This window comes from Tachysurus fulvidraco, chromosome 12, assembly GCF_022655615.1.
Source record: "Tachysurus fulvidraco isolate hzauxx_2018 chromosome 12, HZAU_PFXX_2.0, whole genome shotgun sequence".
Classification (NCBI taxonomy): domain Eukaryota; kingdom Metazoa; phylum Chordata; class Actinopteri; order Siluriformes; family Bagridae; genus Tachysurus; species Tachysurus fulvidraco.
The window spans coordinates 3,333,778-3,354,836 of record NC_062529.1 but is presented as its reverse complement, the minus strand read 5'-3'; the positions used below and the strand labels follow the sequence as shown (position 1 = coordinate 3,354,836).

General features: G+C 39.4%; 1 protein-coding gene across 1 annotated transcript; it reads left to right on the top strand.

Moving 5' to 3' along the window:
- The first annotated feature begins 252 nt into the window (after positions 1–252).
- Positions 253–20,399, top strand: gpr137c (G protein-coupled receptor 137c). The gene is made up of 7 exons (XM_027159990.2): positions 253–894; positions 11,578–11,627; positions 12,769–13,003; positions 13,828–13,977; positions 15,702–15,827; positions 16,056–16,180; positions 17,189–20,399. The coding sequence occupies exons 1-7, from the start codon at positions 529–531 to the stop codon at positions 17,400–17,402; spliced, it is 1,266 nt and encodes a 421-aa protein (XP_027015791.1). The 5' UTR covers positions 253–528; the 3' UTR covers positions 17,403–20,399.
- Positions 20,400–21,059: the final 660 nt, after the last annotated feature.

Below are 21,059 nucleotides of genomic sequence, written 5' to 3'. Positions count from 1 at the left end.
TCCAAAATGGCGTTACAGGGGAATTAGTTTCCTACCATTGATAAGAAGGCGGGACACAAGAGAAGCAGGCGCACCCTTTAATTTGATTGGGCAAGAGGTGGGGGTTTAGTGATCGCTTGCCCTGCTGATTGGATAAGGGGCGTGTCCTAATATGCAGTATACCCCAGCTGATTGGATAAGGGGCGTGTCCTAAACTGCAGTATACCCCAGCTGATTGGATAAGGGGCGTGTCCTAAACTGCAGTATACCCCAGCTGATTGCGCTCCTCTCTTTTTTCAGCTGGAGTTGTTTTTTTGCACCGAGCTCGTTTTTTTTCCCCTCTGTAGATGTTTTTGTTTTGTTTTGCCCATTTTTAATCTTTCAGCCATGCTTGTATGACCGATCCGTCCGGTTTTATGCCCAACTTTGTCATGACGCTTGTCATTATCCTATGACAGAAAAAAAGTTTGTTAAGATTTTTTTGGACCAATTTGGATGTTAAAGTCACCGGATCGACTTGTTGTCGTTGTTGTTGTTTAATTTGTCATCATGTTGTCACTTGAGAATCATCTCGGTGCTTTCACGTCTGAAGATGAGGGTGAGGATGATGATGATGAAGTGTTGGACCTGGCGCTCACGGCCGTGCACACGCTTCTGTACTGTCTGCTGTTCTTCTTCATTTACTCCCAGCTCTGGCTCATCCTGCACTACGGACACAAGCGTCTCAGCTACAGGAGTGTGTTCCTCTTCCTGTGTCTGCTCTGGTCGGCCCTCAGGACCACTCTCTTCTCCTTCTACTTCAACAACATGGCCCAAGCGAGCCAACTGCAGCCGCTGCCCTTCTGGCTCTTCTACTGCTTCCCTGTGTGCCTGCAGTTCTGCACTCTCTGCCTCCTCAACCTCTACTTCGCACAGGTCAGATACAAGTCCTGATACATCTCTAACACTGGACCTGCAGAGCCAACAGATGCATACTGCAAACATCCAACACAAAACAACACATAAACAAACATCTGAATCACAATCAGGTTTATTGGCCAAGTGTGTTGACACACACAAGGAATTCGGTTCCAGCTGTTTGTGACTCTGAAAAGTACATACATAAATAATACTATACTATAAAAAACAAGATAATACAGACTATACAAGATAATGCAGATGTGATACAATACACATTATGAGTAATAAATATGAATATAGAATATATGACTGATCAGTTATGTACATAAAGTGAGGGAAGTACACGGTAATGCAAATAACAATATTATGCTTTCATACAATATACAGCAGCAGTAGTCAGCAGTAGTGTGTAACTTACACGGATGTTGTGATGACTGACAGTTCTGATAATGCAGTACTTATAGATATGAAGTGGGGAATATAATGATGGTGAGTTGTTAATCAGGGTGATGAGGGGCCTGGTGAAAGAAACTGCTCCTGTGTCTGGCAGTTTTAGTAAGCAAAGTTCTGTAGCGCCTGCCAGGGAGGAGCTGAAAGAGGTTGTGTCCAGGGTGCGAAGGGTCAGTGGTGATTTTTCCTGCCCGGTTTCTGGTTCTTGTGTCATAAGACCAAACCAGATGGTGATGGATGTGCACAGGACAGATTGAAACATTATTTGCTTATTATCAGAAGGTCATGCGTTCAAATCCCAATTCCCACTGCTTGGCCCCTGAGCAAGGCCCTTAATGCTCAGTTGTATAAACTGTAATAAAATGTAAGTCACTCTGGATAAAGGTATCTGCTAAATGCTCTAAATGTAATTATTATTAGCTTTATTAGTAATAGTAGAAGGAGGAGGATTATTAGTACCTGTGGTAGTAATAGTTCTAGTATTAGTATTAGAAGAAGCAAGAGCAATAGTTTAAGTATTCTTCTTCTTCTATCTCTTCTTCCTACTTGTCATCTTCTCCAAATTCTTCTTCTTCTTCTTCTTCTTCTTCTTCTTCTTCTTCTTATTATTATTATTATTATTATTATTATTATTATTATTATTATTATTAACACTAGTAGTTATGGTATGGTGGTAATAGTTGTGTTAGGAGTATTAGTAGCGGTACAAGGCTTAGTAGTGTTTGTATTAGTTGTAGTAGGAGAACTAATCGAAGTATTCTTAAACTCAGTAGTAGGTGTATGAACAGTAATAGTTAATGTAGGAGTAAAATTAGTAGTAAAAGTGGTAGGAATAGTAATTGAAGTTTTCCTCTTAATAGCAGTTATAGCAGTAGGAGGACTAGTAATAGTTGTTTGGAGTATCAGTAGTATTAATCCGAGTAGCAAGAGTAGTATTGTTCGAACCGGAACCTTTACACTTTCGTTATAAGTTTATAATTTGTTTATATAGAGACATATAGAGACAGGCTCCCTCTCTGTCCAATGTCAGAAAACCTCACACCACCCTGTCATTGATTAGCTTCCTATAACCCCACAACCCAAGCTGTTTTATTTTATCACGCTGTATGTGGTACAGTAGATGATGAGTCAGTTATTTTTCCCTAAACTATTCATTTCTACAGAACCAGGAATAGAAATTTACACAATGCTACTTTTTTGTTTTTGCAAAGCACAAAAAATAAGGAATTGTCGATCTTGGATAGTCACCAAAAAAAAAAAAAAAATCCTGTAAAATTTAAAGTTAAATCCTGAAATGGTACTTTTAAAATGATTTGGTGTACAATGTGAACACCACACTGGGGGGAGAGAGAAAGACAGACACCGTGTTAGACAATCAGTGCTTTTTATTGGACACAATAACACCTAACCTGCAGTTTTGGATATCCTCTGATCCTGTCATATATAATCATCACAATCCGTTGCTTGTCAAAGTCTCTCAGATCCTTACGCTTGCACATTTTCTGGAACTGACTGTTGACTTGCTGGATCACGTATCCCACCCATTGACAGGTCTCACTATCACAAGATCCTCAATATTATTCACTTCACCTGACAGTGATTTTAATCTTATGGCTGATGATCACTGATCCTATGCAAAAAATCAGTCAGGCTTAAACTTGATCTGGAAATTTGATCTCTACATGGCTGTTTTTTATTAACAGAGAGGAAAAGGCACCAGGGATGCATGCAGTACTTTTTTTTTTCCTCTTTCCTTTGCGTTGCTCTTGAATATAATAGTGATTAAACGATAGGCAAGGCTTTTGAGTCCCTTTACAAAAACATCTGGACTGACATCATCAAAACTATTGAATTATTTAGAGCAGAGGTAAACTCCTAGGCCAGAACTGTAAAACAAATCCCACGGATCTAACTGCTCTCATTATTCCTGTTTTTTTATTGTTTAAACTTTCGGGCTAAACCTGATCGATTCGAGTGGCTCGACAAAACAGACTCACGACTCTACGAGTAATAAATATGCTAACCCGAGAACCAATCAGATTGCACCATCACTCTGTTATGTTGTAAATCCATCGTACTCACTCTGACATTTAACAAAAAGACTTAAATACCTAATCTGTGCAATCCTTCTTCCTAAATGATCGTAGTACATATCGAGCATGAATCTTAATATAAAAACAGCTATGTATCCCCAAATCTAAGAAAGAAATACTGATTATTATACAGAGTAGCTTATACACAACGGCTCACAAAGCTAAGAAAAAAAAGAGTTGCTTTTTAGTCTGTTATTCATCATTAAGGAGTAATCCACTATTTAATCCCTTATCTGAGGATTAAAACAACCAGATGCGCTTATTAGCGAAAGACTGACTCTTCACACAAGCCCAATTTTTTTTATATGAGTTTAAAACAAAAAACAAAACACCTAGACCAACTGGCTCCATTTTGATAACATTTAGATAAGAAAGAAGACACATTAACACTGTTTGTGCTCTCACTTCTCAGCTCTCAGAGTTCCCAAACAAAGATCAGCTCATTTCTAAAAGATTTCCATTAGTTTTATTGGTTGTTGTCGAGACCAAAAAAATAATTGTGCAGTAATATTACAAGTGCGTTTATTTAATTAACAAAACCTGGGGTGGCTTTTAGTGGTTTCCATGTTTGCCTCGCACTTCTAGGGGTGGGGGCTTGATTCACGAGTGTGAGTGATTGAGTGAGTGTGAGTGAGTGTGAGTGATTGAGTGTGAGTGAGTGTGAGTGAGTATGAGTGAGTGTGAGTGAGTGTGAGTGAGTGTGAGTGAGTGTGAGTGAGTGTGAGTGAGTGTGAGTGAGTGTGTGTTTGGTTTCCTCCAAGCTCTCCGGTTTCCTCCTCCAGTCATGTTGTAAGCTGATTGACATCTCTAAATTGTCTGCAGTGAATGAGTGAAAATAAAGAGAGGAAATAATGAAATCATATACTTTTACTTAGTTTGTGACCTCTTTTGCAGTCAGCATACAGGACAGTGACCTACCAGAAACCTAACTGGACGCCTCTTCTATATTTACTTCAATACCCAACGTCCGTTGTGTCCTTAGGTCTTAGCCGCTAACAGGAAAAAAAAAAGAGGAGTTATTTCTATTTTTGTGTCTGTCTGGGTGTAAAAGCACTCAGGATTTTTAGAGCTGCAGGCGGTGCAGCGGACGATGCAGGAGCATTACGTCATGGTGTTGGTGCAAGCTTGACAAAAACAGTGTGTGTGTGTGTGTGTGTGTGTGTGTGTGTGTATGGGGCACTCAGACAAACCCAGCATCCGCTCCCGTTCGGAAATAAATCTGGAGTGCACAGGAGCAGGTTGTGTATCAAAATAGCAAATAAAACCTGCTCATATCAGCATTTCTTGCTTCCTTTAAAATCCTGGAGGAGTTTTTTTCCCCACTCGTCTGGTTCGATCCCTAAAACCGACAGCAGGGACTAATTATGTGTGTTGCAGAACTAGAATTAGCTGCTTGTTAGTTAGGAATTTTATAAAAATAGATTTTTTTTCAAGCGAGGTGTAAACAGACGAAACCGTTCTGCTGGTGAACGATTCGTGTTCTCCAGCCGTATCTTAAACGATTACAGTGTGTAAATGTTTACGTTAATGCGCTCGTTGTAATAGGTGAGCGTTTCCATAGTAACAGCTTGTTCAGCTCCATCCTCCGTTTCTTTTTACGTCTTGTTATATGAGGAACTACGGGAAAAAGTATAATTGTTGATGTGGTGAGGTTTTCTGTTAGGAGATGGAAGGAGTCTCCAGTGTCAGAGGACTTCTGGGTAACTAACAGTTATCGACATCATGTATTGTTACTATATATCCGTAACCAGATATACAGCGTTTTGTAACTAATTATGTATTAGTTTTCTACAAGGTATTAGACAACATTCTAACAACGGCTGATTGGTCAAGTAAGTTAACTCTTTTTAGCAGTTCACTGGCTTTTTATTTCACAGCGGAACGTAAATCGACTTATCGGACGTTTTCGATCATTTATAAACAAGTTTTATTTTGTCGCTGCAAGTCTGATATAAAACCAAATAACTTTTGTTCACACAGTGGTCGAAGATAACGCCTTTAAATTTTACTTGCTTATGAACAAACTATTATGGCGTATCGCAGTAGCAGAAACGGGTTTAATGTCACTGTTTACTTTGAAGATAGAACCTATTTTATTGCCCTTAGTTGGCTAGATAAAAACAGAAATACTTGAAAACCTCCAAATTCTTTAAAGCCCTGAGTGTCTACTGTAAGATGAGCTTCGTACGAACCACCACAGAGATGTGATGTTGTGTTAAATATGGTGTTAAATGTGTAACTAGGTCACTGGTGCTTTGGTAAAAGTTTCACAGTGTTGCAGAATTGCTTGGCTACTAAAGAGGAGAATTAGGTAATGAGGTTAGTGGATGAGACTTTAAAGAGATAAAGCAGCATTTAACTCAAGTGTTTAAGTATATAAAGTGCCACCGTTACACACCTTGTTGAATGTCAGTGAGTTTTTACTGGAGTTACAGTCGTATCAGACTAAATAAATGTTGTTTTGGTTCAGATGCTATTCCTTAGATGTCTGTAGACGATAACAAAGACTTTATTTATTTATAAAGGACCTTCTGTCCTTGCTGATGAGAAACAACCCAAAAGAAATAAACAACACTATGCTACCACCAACATGCTTCACTTTGGTAATAGTTGGGTTTGTTACAGTCTCATCAGACCAGAGAATCTTTTTCCAAATGCTATCCGAATCTCCAAATGAGAGCCAACCTTTGTAGAGTGTCAAGGTAACTGTTGTCCCGCGATTGTCCGATTGTCTCCCACCTGAGCTAATAATCGTCACTCAATTCTCTGTCTCTATCTCTCCGACCGTGAACTTCACACTGTGTCCGACACTTTCATTTGACCCCGAGACGGTTTCGTTTTTTACTCTAAATTGATGTATGGATTTTTGATCACTCTCAGGCCATGTGTGTGTGGTGTGTGTGTTTGTGTGTGTGTGTGTGTGTGTGTGTGTGTGTGTGTGTGTGTGTGTGTGTGTGTGTGTGTGTGTGTTTGGACCGAGCAAGAGGACGTTGCACATGTGTACACATGGTCAGGCAGGCTATCATATTCAAACAGAAGTAAAACTGGAAGAGAGCCGAGGTTAAATCCTTTTATCCTCTCAGTCTCGTGATTTAAGCTTGGCAGAGGCTCCTGGTAACAGGATTGTTTTTATTTCCCTGATAACTGAGGAGGCAAACCGGAAGTTTGGATCCTGTAATCGTGTCAGATTGTGTGTATGTAGGTGGGTATTAGGAGGACACAAGCGTCGGGCATCCACTTTGGGCCCAAATATATTTTTATTATATATATATTTTTTCATTATACATAAATAAAAATAGAGAATAGGGTGCTGGACTCGAACAGAACGAGAGAATCAGAATCTTACACAGTTGTTACATTGTGTTGTGTTGTGTGTTATGTTTGTCATGTGTTCTCAGGCACCACTGCTTCTCTCTCTTTCTCTCTTCCTCTTCCTTTGTCGTCATGTTGTAAAATGCACATAACACTGTATTTTTAGATCACAAGACGATGTGAGCTTAAAGGTTCCCTATTCTGTCTTTTTTTTTTTTCCTTGAACTCACTGACCAACACATTGACCAACTGACTCACTTTACTGAATCACTGAACAGTACACTGACTCACTGACTAACTTTATTACTGGCTTACTGAGTGATTCTTTGACTCATTGACCGGCTCACTGATCAACTCACCGACCAATACATTTATTAACTGACTCACTGATCAACTCACTGACCAACACATTGACCAACTGACTCACTTTACTGAATCACTGAACAGTACACTGACTCACTGACTAACTTTATTACTGGCTTACTGAGTGATTCTTTGACTCATTGACCGGCTCACTGATCAACTCACCGACCAATACATTTATTAACTGACTCACTGATCAACTCACTGACCAATACATTGACCAACTGACTCACTTTACTGAATCACTGAGCAGTATACTGACAAACTGACTCACTGAACAACTCCGTGACTGACCGCTGTACTGACCAACTGAAAAATACACTGACTCATTACCAACTAACTAATTAAACCACTGACATGCTCTCTCTCTCTCTCTCTCTCTCTCTCTCTCTCTCTCTCTCTCTCTCTCTCTCTCTCTCTCTCTCTCTGTGTCTCTGTCTCTGTCTCCACTCTGCTCACAGTTCTGTGTTAATTCCTGTTTCTGGCTTAAACTCTGAATCTCGTGCTTTGGCTGAGTGTTTTGTGCCAACTGAGGCTCACATTCAGTGGCAGGCCAGTGTGCTGACCTCTCTCTCTGTGTGTGTGTGTGTGTGTGTGTGTGTGTGTGTGTGTGTGTGTGTGTGTGTGTGTGTGTGTGTGTGTGTGTGTGTGTTTGGAGAGCTAAAGCAGCTCTCACTCAGAAAGTAGACTGCTCAGAGGGACATGGTCTTGCACTCACACTCTCTCTCTCTCTCTCTCTCTCTCTCTCTCTCTCTCTCTCTCTCTCTCTCTCTCTCTTTCTCTCTCTCACTCCCCCCTCTTTTTCCCTCTTTCTCTCCCCCTCTCTCACTCTCTCAGTAAGACCGAACCTTCGGTACACTTGCACTGTTTATTTTGGGACCATTTTTGTTTTTGTATGGTTGAAAAACAGTTGAGCTGTAAGAACAATATTTGATTTGGTTTGCTAATATAAAATGATGCGGTATCATGTGAAACCTGTAAAAGAATCAAGCTTGTTTAGGGTTTTGTCTGCAGTAGCCAAGGTGCTCCAAAGGCTGAGCAGCAATAGAGGGATTTACGATTTAGCACATGCAGCACTTAGGAGACGCTTTTTCACAGACGAGTCATCATTTTGTCACTAAGATCTGCCTCTTCTGGAGTTTTGTGAGCGTCACTACAATACAGTACAATAGAAAGCAGCTATGCCACGAATTTGCTTGCAAGGCTTATTATACTGTAAGTTCCTCATACGCATTGATGTATGCCATGTGCAGGAGGCGTCACAGGTTTTGCATAACGTGATTTGTGTATGAATGCTGACAAACAGCTGCATATGGTAAAATACGTGGCTAGACATGGCAAATTTGATCCAGATCCAAATTATTGCCACCCTTGGTAAAGATGAAGTGGAGACCGTTGAGAGATTGTGTACTGAGGTTTGCTCGCAGATTCCCTCATGTCATCATTATGGCACGAAAGGAAGAAGTTTCAGGGCTGTAATGAAAAGTTTTGTTCTTGGAGATGTCCCAGTGCTGGATTGTTGCAAAGAGATGGAGCACAAAAGCATGAAAAGCAGGGGGGTCAGCATTGCACATCAACTGACAGGAAGTACCATGTCTTTGCCTTAAGATGAGTTGTTAGAGAATCATCCTAATTCTGTAGTACTCTCATTCCAGCTCGCATTTGCTTTAGGTCACATGCAAATGAGAATATTTTTAACAATATTGCCGCTTTCAATGGCTTAGCTTGTGTTTGACACGGTTGTCTCACACCTCCCATGTTGCCCTGTGTACTTCTGGGGGTTCCTTTGGGTAATCTCCAGTCTGAAGTCATGCGTTCTAGGCTGAATGGCAGCTCTGAATTGTACATAGTGTGTGAATGGATGATGGATGGATGGATGGATGGATGTATAGATGGACGGATGGATGATGGTGCTTTTTTTCATGCTTTTTTAAAACCAGTGATTGTGATGTATGCTGATGATGAAACATAAGAATTGAATAAACAGCTTTCTCTTAATTAATGTGTCTCATGCAGTTGCACAGTTTGAACACAAGAGGTCCTATTCCTTACATCCCATTTAGATGAACTATATAGCGAGCACGCTGATCACGTGATCACTTTCTTTCCTGGGAATCGATTACGGGAATCAGCTACATCTGAGATCACAACAACAATGCATTATGGGTTATATTTTAACACAAACGTTAAAAAGAGCTTGTCATTGTGTGTGCGTTTTTCACCGACATATTGTTTATGAATATATATATATATATATGTTGAAAATTAAACCTCACCTTGTATACAGAAAATCATGGGTGCATCGTTACACTTTATATTCCAACAAGTTTCCATGGTATCAACTAAGTCACCTCCAATTTTTAATGGCTGCACATAGTATATTATTATTATTTTTTTAAATATTAAAATTATATCTGTCCTGTAAGCTTTCCTTCACAAAAACACTTCCGGAAGTGCTGTCTTTGGAATATAATCAACTTTGGGGTGGAACGGTGTCAATTCGTACCATCGCACAAACTCATCTTTGATTATTTCCCATCCAATTGTGTGCCAGTGTTTTATTTTTAGTTTAATATCATCCTCTAATTGGACAGAATTTACAGCTGAACATGTAGCTACAAAATACATCAAAATATAAATTACATAATATTAGCTTTATCCTAATCCAGGACATGTTAACTATATTCAGCTATACTGAGCTATGAGTCATTTTACATTAAAGAAAAGATGACCGTCTGCAGATTTATCTAAGTCTAAATAACTTTGCTGTGTGTGGAAATTTCAGGCAGAAAGTTTTAAATAAATCTGAGTGCTGCATGTGTGCAAGATGTCCTGAAGCTAAAACATGGCAGTCTTTATTAGCAGATAGAGGATTGGGTTCAGAATGAGTTCACTGCACCGTTATAACATTGGCAGAATTTCAGATTTTAAAAAAAAACAGAGCTTTTATTTTTTTTTAGGAAAGGCCGAAGCATTTGAGCAGATTTATAAGAATCACACTGTAGAATAAAACTGTTTGTTCAGTCAGTACAGATATTTTGGTTTGAATCGATCTGCAGATAACAAACCGATAGCTGCCGGCGGACCATAAAATGATCAGGGTTTTATCATGATGCTGATTAACAGTTTAAAGGCAAACAAACTTTTACTGATCTTAATGACTTTTTCTTTCTTATCAGTTGTCTTACACAACAGTGCCAAATTAGCTATTTTGTAAGTAAACAATTGAAACTTATAGACAAAAATGTATTGTATAAGGAACAAAAACACTTAATGGAGTGCTCACTCTCACTCTCACTCATTTTCTACCGCTTATCCGAACTACCTCGGGTCACGGGGAGCCTGTGCCTATCTCAGGCGTCATCGGGCATCAAGGCAGGATACATCCTGGATGGAGTGCCAACCCATCGCAGGGCACACACACACACACACACACACTCTCATTCACTCACGCAATCACACACTACGGACAATTTTTTAGAGATGCCAATCAACCTACCATGCATGTCTTTGGACCGAGGGAGGAAACCGGAGTACCCAGAGGCACGGGAAGAACATGAAGAACAACTCCACACACACAAGGTGGAGGTGGGAATTGAACCCCCAACCCTGGAGGTGTGAGGCAAACATGCAAACACTAAGCCACCGTGCCCCCCACAGCATTAACAATTTGTGTGATATATTTAGTGAAGAATTAGACATTACATTTTAGCCCATGACATAATTTAGTTCTTGTTATCATTTGCATTATAGCAGCTATTAATCAGAATTTTATTTATTTATTTTTTGTGATTGTTGCGGCAAAGCAACAATGCTTGATTTTGCTGCAAATTTTTCAATATTTGTGATGCAATTACTGCTTTTTTTGTCAAAAAACTGGAAGCACCAGATTCTTTTTTGAAACATGTTCAACACACGTGAATCTAAAAGGCTTTTGGCTGATTGTCTGTTGTTTTGGATCAAGTTGGCAAAAAAAATCTATGAAAAAATATGGCTAGAATACTCCAGGATCCTGGAGGGAATTAATAACATCATTTCCCTTGTTGGCTTTTCTCTTTTTTCCCCTCATGTCTTTGGCAGTTTTTCATGTTAACATGGACCCTTCCGAAGACAGTAAAAAAACAAAAAACATTTTATTTGCTAGAAAGTACTAACACCGGAGACTCCTTCCAAAAATGCTACGTAAACAACCCCTCATAGAAAAGTTCACCATATCAGTTATTACACACATTTATGAATACATGTACAGCATGTGGAGCATCTGCTATATAAATCCCTGCGGAAGTTGTCACTACAGAACTTATAACGTATTAGAACAAGCACTTGGAAATCTGCGGTTTGCCTTGTAGCCGGAACTACTTTCAGAGTTATATACTCAATACATTGCTTGGTTTTGCTCTGATGTGGCCTTAAACAAAACAACAGTCAACATCATGTTAATCCGTTTTCTGTCTTTCTCTCTCTGTCTTTCTTTCAACAGATCATGTGTAAAGCCAAAGCGAAATATTCCCCAGAACTCAGCAAATATAAGTAAGTAGTACATTTACAATACCCTGGATGATTACGAAACCTTCATAAACGGGTCAAAGTGGCGACTCCATTGTTTTGTACTGAAATACTGGTGCGGATCGCAGATCGAGGATTGACCTGAAGAGATAATGACTCCAAAACAAATATTGCAGTGTAACAAATTACAAAAAACAAAACAAAAAAAAACAAACAGATGGTTGATGCAGATGGAGAGCACACCATGAGACTGACTGGCGTCTGGATAAACAATAAGACCGATTAGTTTTAGTATGAATCTGGCTATGATGTTTCATCTTTATTTGAATTTCTATGATCGAAGTGAAGTCATGATCAGAGAATTTAATGATATTTAATGATAAAAATCCAATTTTATATAGATATTAATATAAATGTTTAAAAAACAACAACAATCTTGTCAATATAATATTTTCAGATCATGTTCAGACCTCAGGATCTTGTCTTCATCCTTCTTCTTAAAGGACACGTAGGACCTTAAATGAGGAACATTTAAAGGACATCTGCTTTATATTTCAGAACATGTCTGGTTTGTTGGTTTCCTGTTAAAGTAGGAAGTTCCTTATTTGTTAGGAAGAAATGGTAGCTTGACAACTGACCTAATAAGTGGAACTGCAATGCTGTGGATATCAACATGCTATTTGTGTTACTGTGATCTTGAAAATGATCACACCGGATAAATAAAATCACTTCTTTTTAGAGCTGCTTGCAAAGTCAAACAAGGGAAAAGGTGATCGTGTTGATACGCTCGACTCCATAATAATTGGCAGGAAAAACAACAGGACAAATAATACTTTCAGAAATTGTACCAAAGGACAAGATGATAAACATAGCTAGCTACACACGCTGATTTGACCAGTATTACACTATCTAGCTAATTTTAACAGTGGAACCAATAAGAATATTGTAAGTGTGTTATTGTAAGACTTGTGTATCATGAACGAGCGTATCGATGCATTGCTAGTCAGCAAATGTCCAGAAGCATTGCGGTAAATAAGAAAATAATTTCTTTTTGGCACATTCCTCAACAACGATTTTATAGATGGCTTAACCATATGATTGGTGTATGCTCTGCACTGATGAAGGAATATACAGTAAGTTGTTTTATGGCCCGGTATCTGCGCAGGACGCCCCTGAAGTTGGCCTTCTTGTTCATCAGCGTCTTCTTCTTGGTGGTGAACGTTACATGCTCTCTAACGGTGATGACCCAGAAGAACATGGAGACTAGCAATGCAAAACACATTGTTCTGGCTCGTGTGCTAATCAACGACAGCCTCTTCGTGCTGTGTGCCATCTCACTCGCCACCTGCATCTGTAAACTAGCCAAGATGTCCTCTGCGAACGTTTATCTAGAGTCGAAGGTAAGATTACGGGAAGAGAAATTCACATTCATCTGATTATTTGGCCTTGAAAGAAAGCATTTTTGTCACAATGCTACATTCTTTAAGTACTAGCATTGTTGGGATTCTGGGATAGAATATGACTGAATATACTTATAGTTATCTTAATACAAAGATAGTTTAAGTTTGTTCTCTGCAGTTTGTTGCTTTTAATTTCGATCTGGAGCAAAAAGTAATCGCTAACAATTAAAAGGAGAGGAGAGAACAGCTAGCTAGCTAACAGTTTTGAATAGTTCAGCACCAAGTTAAGACGAATGGCATATGTATGAATAGCTTTAAATATATTTCATATTTACCTTTTAGTATAGAAGAGTCGTGCTTTGGAAGGGAAATTCTTATCATTCTGGTTATTTAAATCTTTCAGAGAATTATGTAATTTTGTACTGGAGCTACAAGAATGTAGCTAACAAGGAAGAGGGGGACTGTAGCTAGCTAGCTAACAATTTTCGCAAAATTCAGCACTGAGGTAATAGTAGTGGTGTGAAGTGTAGAGTTCCAAAAGCACGGTATAGACTATAAGCCTTTTTTTTTTCTTCTCATATACGTTTCAGCAAAGCAAAATTCCTTCCTTTCTTTCGCATATCCCAACTTTGGAAGTCGGGGTCAGAGGAAATGGACAGCCATGATACAGCCCCAAGGTGCAAGCTAAGGGCCTTGCTCAAGTTTGAACCTTGATTCTCCTATCAACAACCTAGAACCTTAGCCACTTGAGCCATCAGTGCCCATGCACACACCAAAAACATTAGCTGGTTCACTAATGATGTTTGTATTCTTGTGTGCTTCAGGGGACATCAGTGTGTCAGGCCACAGCCACTGGAGCAGCAGTTATTCTGCTCTACACATCGAGAGCGTGTTATAATCTCGCCGTAGTGGCCCTATCTCCCAAAGACCGGGCCACTCCGTTCAGCTACGGCTGGTACAGCTTCTCCGACCAGGTACCATTGCCATCAATTCTTCCTTTCATTTGTTTTTCTTGCTGAGCAAAACCAATTTCTGTTGGGCCGACCATTAAGCTTCTGATTTACTATATCATATTATATCATATATATATATTACTTAAAAATCTTCAGTATATAGGAATATAAACAAACAAATAAATTGGCCATTGTTGTCCTAATACCCTCAAAGGGGATTGAAGGTGACTAGGGCAGGGTGCTTATTTATATTGATGCCTGTCTAAATATATTTCAACAAAGTGAAATTTGAAAAAAAAAAAAAAATCATCTTGTTTTTTGCCTCATTTCCAAATTGGCAGTGATGTTAAGGCAGAGAAAGAGAGATCACGGGAATTAACATTAGACAGAGTAGTTACAAGTGATTATATTCTTGTTTAAATGGCACGGCTAAAATTTCCCGTTGTTCTGATCGGCTTGGCTGAAATATTCCAGACTAGCCTGCAGTTCGTGGTCTAGACAGGTCACGGCGGCCACTTCATACTTTTCTCAGAACCCTTGAGTGCCTCTCTGTTCCCATAATCTGCATCAAAGCTATCTTGCTTTGCTCTCGTCTGTCTCCATTATTCCAGTCACAGAGTATTTTGTTCTGAAAACCCATACATTTGTTTTAACAAGAGTCACAAAAAATAGCATTAATTATGCGTCACCATAGAAACAATAAAACCTGTCCCAGTCATCTCTAAAAAAACGTGGCCATCCTCTGATGTCAGGCAAAAACACCACACATTCTTCACAGCTTAAATAACTAGGTCAGTTCCTAAGTGTATGCAGTAGATCTGTATCCATAGATGGTGTACATATTTTCAAAAAATAGGACGCCTACTGTATATTGTATACTATTCCATTAATGCCCCTTTTCCACCGAGGCAGTTTGAGTGCTGGTTCGGAGCCTAATTTAGAACCAGTTCTATCTTTTTCGACAGACAAAGCACCGGCTCTGAACCAGGAAAAGTGGTTCTTAAGTAGCACCAAAATGTTGCTGGTATAGATTTAAGAACCGCTTGAGTTAGGGGTGGGGGGTGGGGCTGTGGGCGGGGCTACTGTTAGCACCTTTGATAATGTTCCTTTAGTATACTAATGTTTAATACACTTTTACTTTACCACAATATGATCAATTATCAGCACACATGATAGTAGGTAGCTACGTGCTAAGGCTAACTTTTTTCTCTGTTAGTAATAAAATAACGTTATGTACTTTCTTGATCACAACCTCCGTTTATACAAATTACATGGAGCTGCACGTACACGTTGGATTCGCCGCGTTTGGATGCCAATGTAGGTTCACAAAGCCATGAGCATTAACGGTAAAGCAACATCCGCCATTGTTGATGTGTTGTGTTTGCCGCTGCTGCGCTAACGTTGCTGGGACACGTGACACGAATACAGTGACGTCAGACTCGGCTCTGTGATGCTCTCTAGCCGATGGAAATTCAAACTGGTTCTTAGAAGGTTTGCCAGTGGAACCAACTTTGAACCAGCACCAGTGCTAGCTCTGAACCAGCGCCCGGTTCTTTTTGGTGGAAAAGAGGCATAAGATACAGGGAAGATCTATGTTTCAGACTCTTATTCAAAATAATCAATGAACCAGAAGTAGCAGATTTTCAAGCAGATTTCGAGGTATTGTAGATAATACTGAGAAAGGTTAAAAGTAAAATCATATATTGATACTAACGTTTTGTGTGCGTGTGTGTGCATGCTTGCAGACTGATGTAGAGAAGATCAGTGGGAAGGCCTACATGGTGTTTGGGATTGTCTTGTTTTTCTGGGAGTTTGTCCCCACCACCCTCCTCGTGGTGTTTTTCCGAGTTCAGCGGCCTAATCAGAACCTGGTGAGACGTCTATTTCCTCTCGTTCCTACATTAACTGACCCTGAACTGTGCTACCCTGTGTTTCCTCCATGACGACTCACACTAATCTGCCACTTTAATCTGCTCTCCACAGGAGAGCGGTAGTCCTGTCAGACAGAATTAATGAGTCACATCAGTCTCGAGTCAGGCAAGAGGAAAAATCCACTGACATGCACTACTGAACAGATGTTTGCGTGTTTGTTTTCTCAGGCACCAGGTGGCATGATCCACAGTCACAGTTTCAACTCCAGGGCATATTTCTTTGACAATCCAAGGCGCTATGATAGTGATGATGACCTGTCCAAAAGCATCAGCTCCAGGGGTGAAAGGGGAAGGTTTGTGTGCACACAGTGATTATACAAAATGTGTAATGATGAATGAGGAACATATTCCCTTATCTGACTGTCAAAGGCAGGGTCTCCGATTTTTGAGAAATGCTTCAGAAAACTGAGTCGGGCCGATAATAAACAAAAATCAAAACAAACGTGTAGCCAATGAGCAGAAATGGGCGGGGCTTGTCAATATGTGGCGGAGAGAGTGTTCAGTGCGCTTGTGTGACATTAGCAGAAAGCGGTTTTAACATTGACATGGAGGATAAAAACAAAGAAAGAAAGCGAAGAAAGGCTTACGATAAGGCAAGAAGTAGGACGTGTTAATATAGGATCAGCTTTCCAGCGCTGGAGAGAACTGAAGGAGCAGGAAGTTGGCCACATATTCACAGGTTGGAGTTTCCCGAGTCAATAACTCCTGATCTAAACGCTGTTACTACACAAATAACACCTCTTTTCTATCGTAGTAATGTAGAGAGGCAGCTACAACTGCGTTTTGTGTAGTAACAGCGTTTAGCTCAGGGGTTATTGAGTCGGGGAAACTCAACTTTACTTAAGACGCCGAGGCGCTTTTTTCCTTCTCGATAGGTGAGTAACGTTGTTTTTGCTTTGTTACACAGAACTAATATATGCCTTTGTCCTTTACATGATTATGCTTGTGTGTCATTTTTGCTTGTTTGTTTATCTGCAATCGTATTGTTCTTCCCTTCAGCCATGATAAAGACACGTTTCTTTTCATTATTTGCCTGGGTTACGTATGTATGTGTGGGCGGAGCTATCGATACAGGGGTGGGATCCATTTGGGTTAGGGGAGTGTTTGTTTTGGTGATTTCAAATGTCAACGTTGGCTTTCAAAAATTGGAGACCCTGCCTTTAAGTTCTTCACAAAGAAGCAGATGACCAATCATTTCCAATTCATGGCCTTTTTGATAACCAGTGCTGAAAGCGTCTTTTTTTCCCAGGAGGTTACAAAGGTAACTTTTTTCCTTCTTCTTTTCCTTCTCTTTCCTGCAGCAGTACCATGTCTTCGACGTCTCAGCTAGGCGCAAGTTGGTACGGTTCCATCCAGAAGACAGGCAGCATCACCTTCACTGCACCCCATACCTCCACCGCTCCACTTCTTCTCACCTACGGAAGCATCCAGACCAGCCAGCACCACAACTACTACTCCACGCCGCAGGACTACTGCTCCACTCCTCAGTCTCTCTACATCACGCCGCAGAACTGAGTGACCAACCTGGAATTTAAATTTCAGGCAGCGCGAGGCACAGACAAGGCCGCTAAATGGATAGAGAGACTGTTGCAGGTGATACGTATGGTAAACCTCCTTGTATTAACCGATATTCTGCTTCAAAAAGGGACCAGAAAGGAATGAGGTGGTAAGAAGGTCAATTGGTGCTGCTTCTGATTAAAATACCTTACGATATTGCTTCTTCCCCAAGAATCCATGTTAATCTGTGGACCAATCATGATGTGTCTAAAGAGACTCTCTGATCTGCACAATTCCCCCAAATTCCATTGTTATTTCCTAAAATTCCTCTTGCACACTGGTGATGGTTGACATACAGTTGATATAACAATACACCTTAAAACCTTTAAGATCCTGCTCACGGTACTGAGAACTTCAGAGAAGTGTGAAAGTGATCTCCAACTATGGCCAATGAGCAAAGACATTAAAGGTGCTCGCTTAGTGCCAAAACGTGCCAGACGTGAGGAAGATGAGTTGAATGTTCTTAGAAAGGTCTATTTTTATGATGCGTGAATGAGTGTATACTGTAATTGTATATGTGATACAGAATTAATGGTACTAACATCTCACTACTAAGCATATTATTCAACTTGGGTGCCATTATATATTTTTTTCTTTAGGGATGCACCAATCCCTTACAAAGTATCACAGATGCACTAATTCTGGTGTGAAACACTAGGGTTTTTGGGAATGTATTACTTAACATTACTGATTACTCTTGCATAGGGCTACGTAACCCCTTCATAGGCCATTCATGACAGATGCAGGGTTCAATTTGACATGTAGCTCATGTACACTATGAAGTCACATAATGGTGACCATGGTGAATATTAAAAAATTAAAGCCAGGTATTATCCAACCTTATATAAACAAGCAATACATACCGGCCACTTTAATAGGAACATACTTACCCTTGCTTATTTTTACAAATATCCCATCATGCAAATGCAGCATGACTCTGTGAGCTTCCCATTTTGGTGATCCTCTATCCTCAGATCCTTATTCTTGGCTGACAGGAAGCGGAAACCGGTATTTGCTCTGCTGCTGATGTGGCACAGTGATTCTGAGATGCTTTTCTGCTCACCACAGTTGTAAAGACTATAGGATTATTTCTGTAAGTCCTTCTGTAAGCTTGAACCAGTCTGACCATTTACTTCTGATCTCTCTCAGTGACCAGGTTTCTGCCTTCTGATCTGCTGCCTTTTGGATATTTTTCAAACAATAGTTTTTACACACTGTAGACATCAGCAGTGTTTTAAGTACTCAATTGATCTGGCAACAAGATCACATTTTCTCTCGATTCTGATGTTGGATAATTGCCCGATTGAGCCGTCGTACAAGTGTTCCTATCAAAGCAGGAGGGTGAAATGTGAGTTTTTGTCATTTGATTAAATTGACCTACACCTGTTTCTGTAGGTTTCCCTGACAGGCTTGTGTGTTACCGTAAGCCTACGTGAATGTTGACAGACAGTTCTCGGCCACAAATCCTCTTAAAACACATTAAGTTCTCAACAGCAGCAACAGCTATCATTAGTGTGTAAAAATGGATTGGTGCATCCCTACTTTTTTGTTTTGTTTGTTTCGTAAAATTGTCTACATAAGCGTTTTCATGGGCATCGTGCCGTCATACCTCGTACTTTTTTTCATCACGATCGAAGGTTTCTCAGAGAAATGAAGCTTTTAACACGCAACGTGTGTAGAGACTGACAGAGTTTTGTTGCTGGTGGTTTATATGATTCGACCCAGAAGATTTTTCCTTACAGCAATCAGAAACTGTTGTGTACAAAGTTTGCTACTTTTGCTTTTTGCATTGGAGCTAAATAGCTTATATACTAATGATAAGAGATATTTCACATGAATTTTTTTTACTATTATGTTTCTATGAGGCCGGGTTTAGGGATATTTTCAAATTTACAGAATTGATTATTAGCATTATTTGCTAGTACAGTAATAGAACAGGCTTGTTTTGCTGTTCAGACTGAAATGAAAGTCAGTTGCACTGAGGAAGGTAAACATTTGGGCTTTTCAAAATGGCCGACCACCGTAGCTGTTAGCATCAATTCCTAAAAACAGTATTTCCTTAAGTCTGTAATTCCTCTTGTACCACAGCAATTTTTTTCTAGTGATTCCAACTAATTTATTAAATAATGGCATACATTTAAGGTTCGCAATAAAGCAAGTTCCAATTATAGCTTACTTTATAACAGTGATAAACATTCATGTCTCTCAGTCTCTTTTAGTTTCCTTAAGATTAATGAGACAGGAAAGTCCTCTGTCCTTTTCGAAGACTGTCATGTGGAGGAAAACATATTCACTGACACTGGAGACTCCTTCTATAAATGTTAACTAAACACCGCAATATATAAAAAATCTTAACGCGAAGCAGCCATTACCTTTGAAACTGTAATACATTCCAGTGAGCCCATTAATATTAACATGCGATTTACCTCGAAGTCAGAACCTTCTCGCCAATCAAATTCGAGGGTTCAACAAGGTTGTGATAGAAATCGAAATCTCACGTTCAGCTAAACAGTCGTTTAGGTGGTATTTCTCATACCTTTTTGTTACCTCTGTTAGCCTTTTAGCATCAGTGTGAAACTAAAGAAGCAGACGTAAAACCCCGTGTTTTTATAACGGACTACATCTTAGATCATGAGAAAATAGTAAACATTTAGAAAATCAGCTTCATTCCTATCCCTTATATTTTGTTTTACTTGAATTGTTTTATGTAACTTGTATTTGGGCACAAAATATTAACAATCGGAAAGCAATCATTTCCTTTTTTCCCCCCTCGGTGATGGTGTCCTCCACAGCGTTGCACATGTGATGGATGTCTCAGTCTTGGTTTTTACAGATGTTTTACGATTAAAAATGTTATGTTGGCTTCTGCAGGGTTCGTTTGGTTTAGAGTCGTGAAGCATCCGTGTGAAAATCTGCTTTTAATTTTAATTTATTTTCTTATTTTTTTTTTTTTTTTTTTTTAAAAACAACAATACACAGGTGAAAGGATGCAGATACAATCACTATGAGATGTTTCACAGGAACACTATTTTGTTTTGTGTGGTTTACGTTTGTATCATTTGGTCCATTTACGGCTCGGTAATATTGACCATATCTTCTTCTTCTTTTTTTTTTCTCTGTTACCAAGAAAGCCTTTATCATTTCTTTATCATTTTAAATGTACTGTTCAATGTTAAATGAATGTAATAAAAATGTACCTTTATCCATTTTCATAGTTTAAAAAAATGAGCACTACTAAGAAAAAAAACACAAAACAAATAAAACCTAAATGCACTGTTTTTGAAATTGTATGTTTTTACTGGAAAACACACAAAAACCCACCCACCTGTATTTTTGCTGTATTTATCAATTTGCACTAGAAGGACAGGGTTTAAGTGGAAAAAGACATCCCCAGAACCTGATGCTACCACCACCACATTTCTAAATTGATAGTGTTTAATGAGGTACCGCCTACGTTAGGTTTACGCCACAGGTTTTGAATCTCGGGCAAATCAAATTCTTTATCGGAGCAGATAAAATCTTCCCTTGAGCTAATTTTAGACTTCTTTTTAGATGTCTTCATGGGTCCACTTAGATCCGAAAACCCGAGGTCCGACCCGAGTCTAAAAGTTTCAC

Coding starts and splice junctions, on each gene's coding strand:
- gpr137c (XM_027159990.2), top strand. CDS start 529: ATGTTGTCACTTGAGAATCATCTCGGTGCTTTCACGTCTGAAGATGAG. Junction 11,628..12,768: donor CCAGAACTCAGCAAATATAA/GTAAGTAGTACA, acceptor GTATCTGCGCAG/GACGCCCCTGAAGTTGGCCT. Junction 15,828..16,055: donor AGCGGCCTAATCAGAACCTG/GTGAGACGTCTA, acceptor TTGTTTTCTCAG/GCACCAGGTGGCATGATCCA.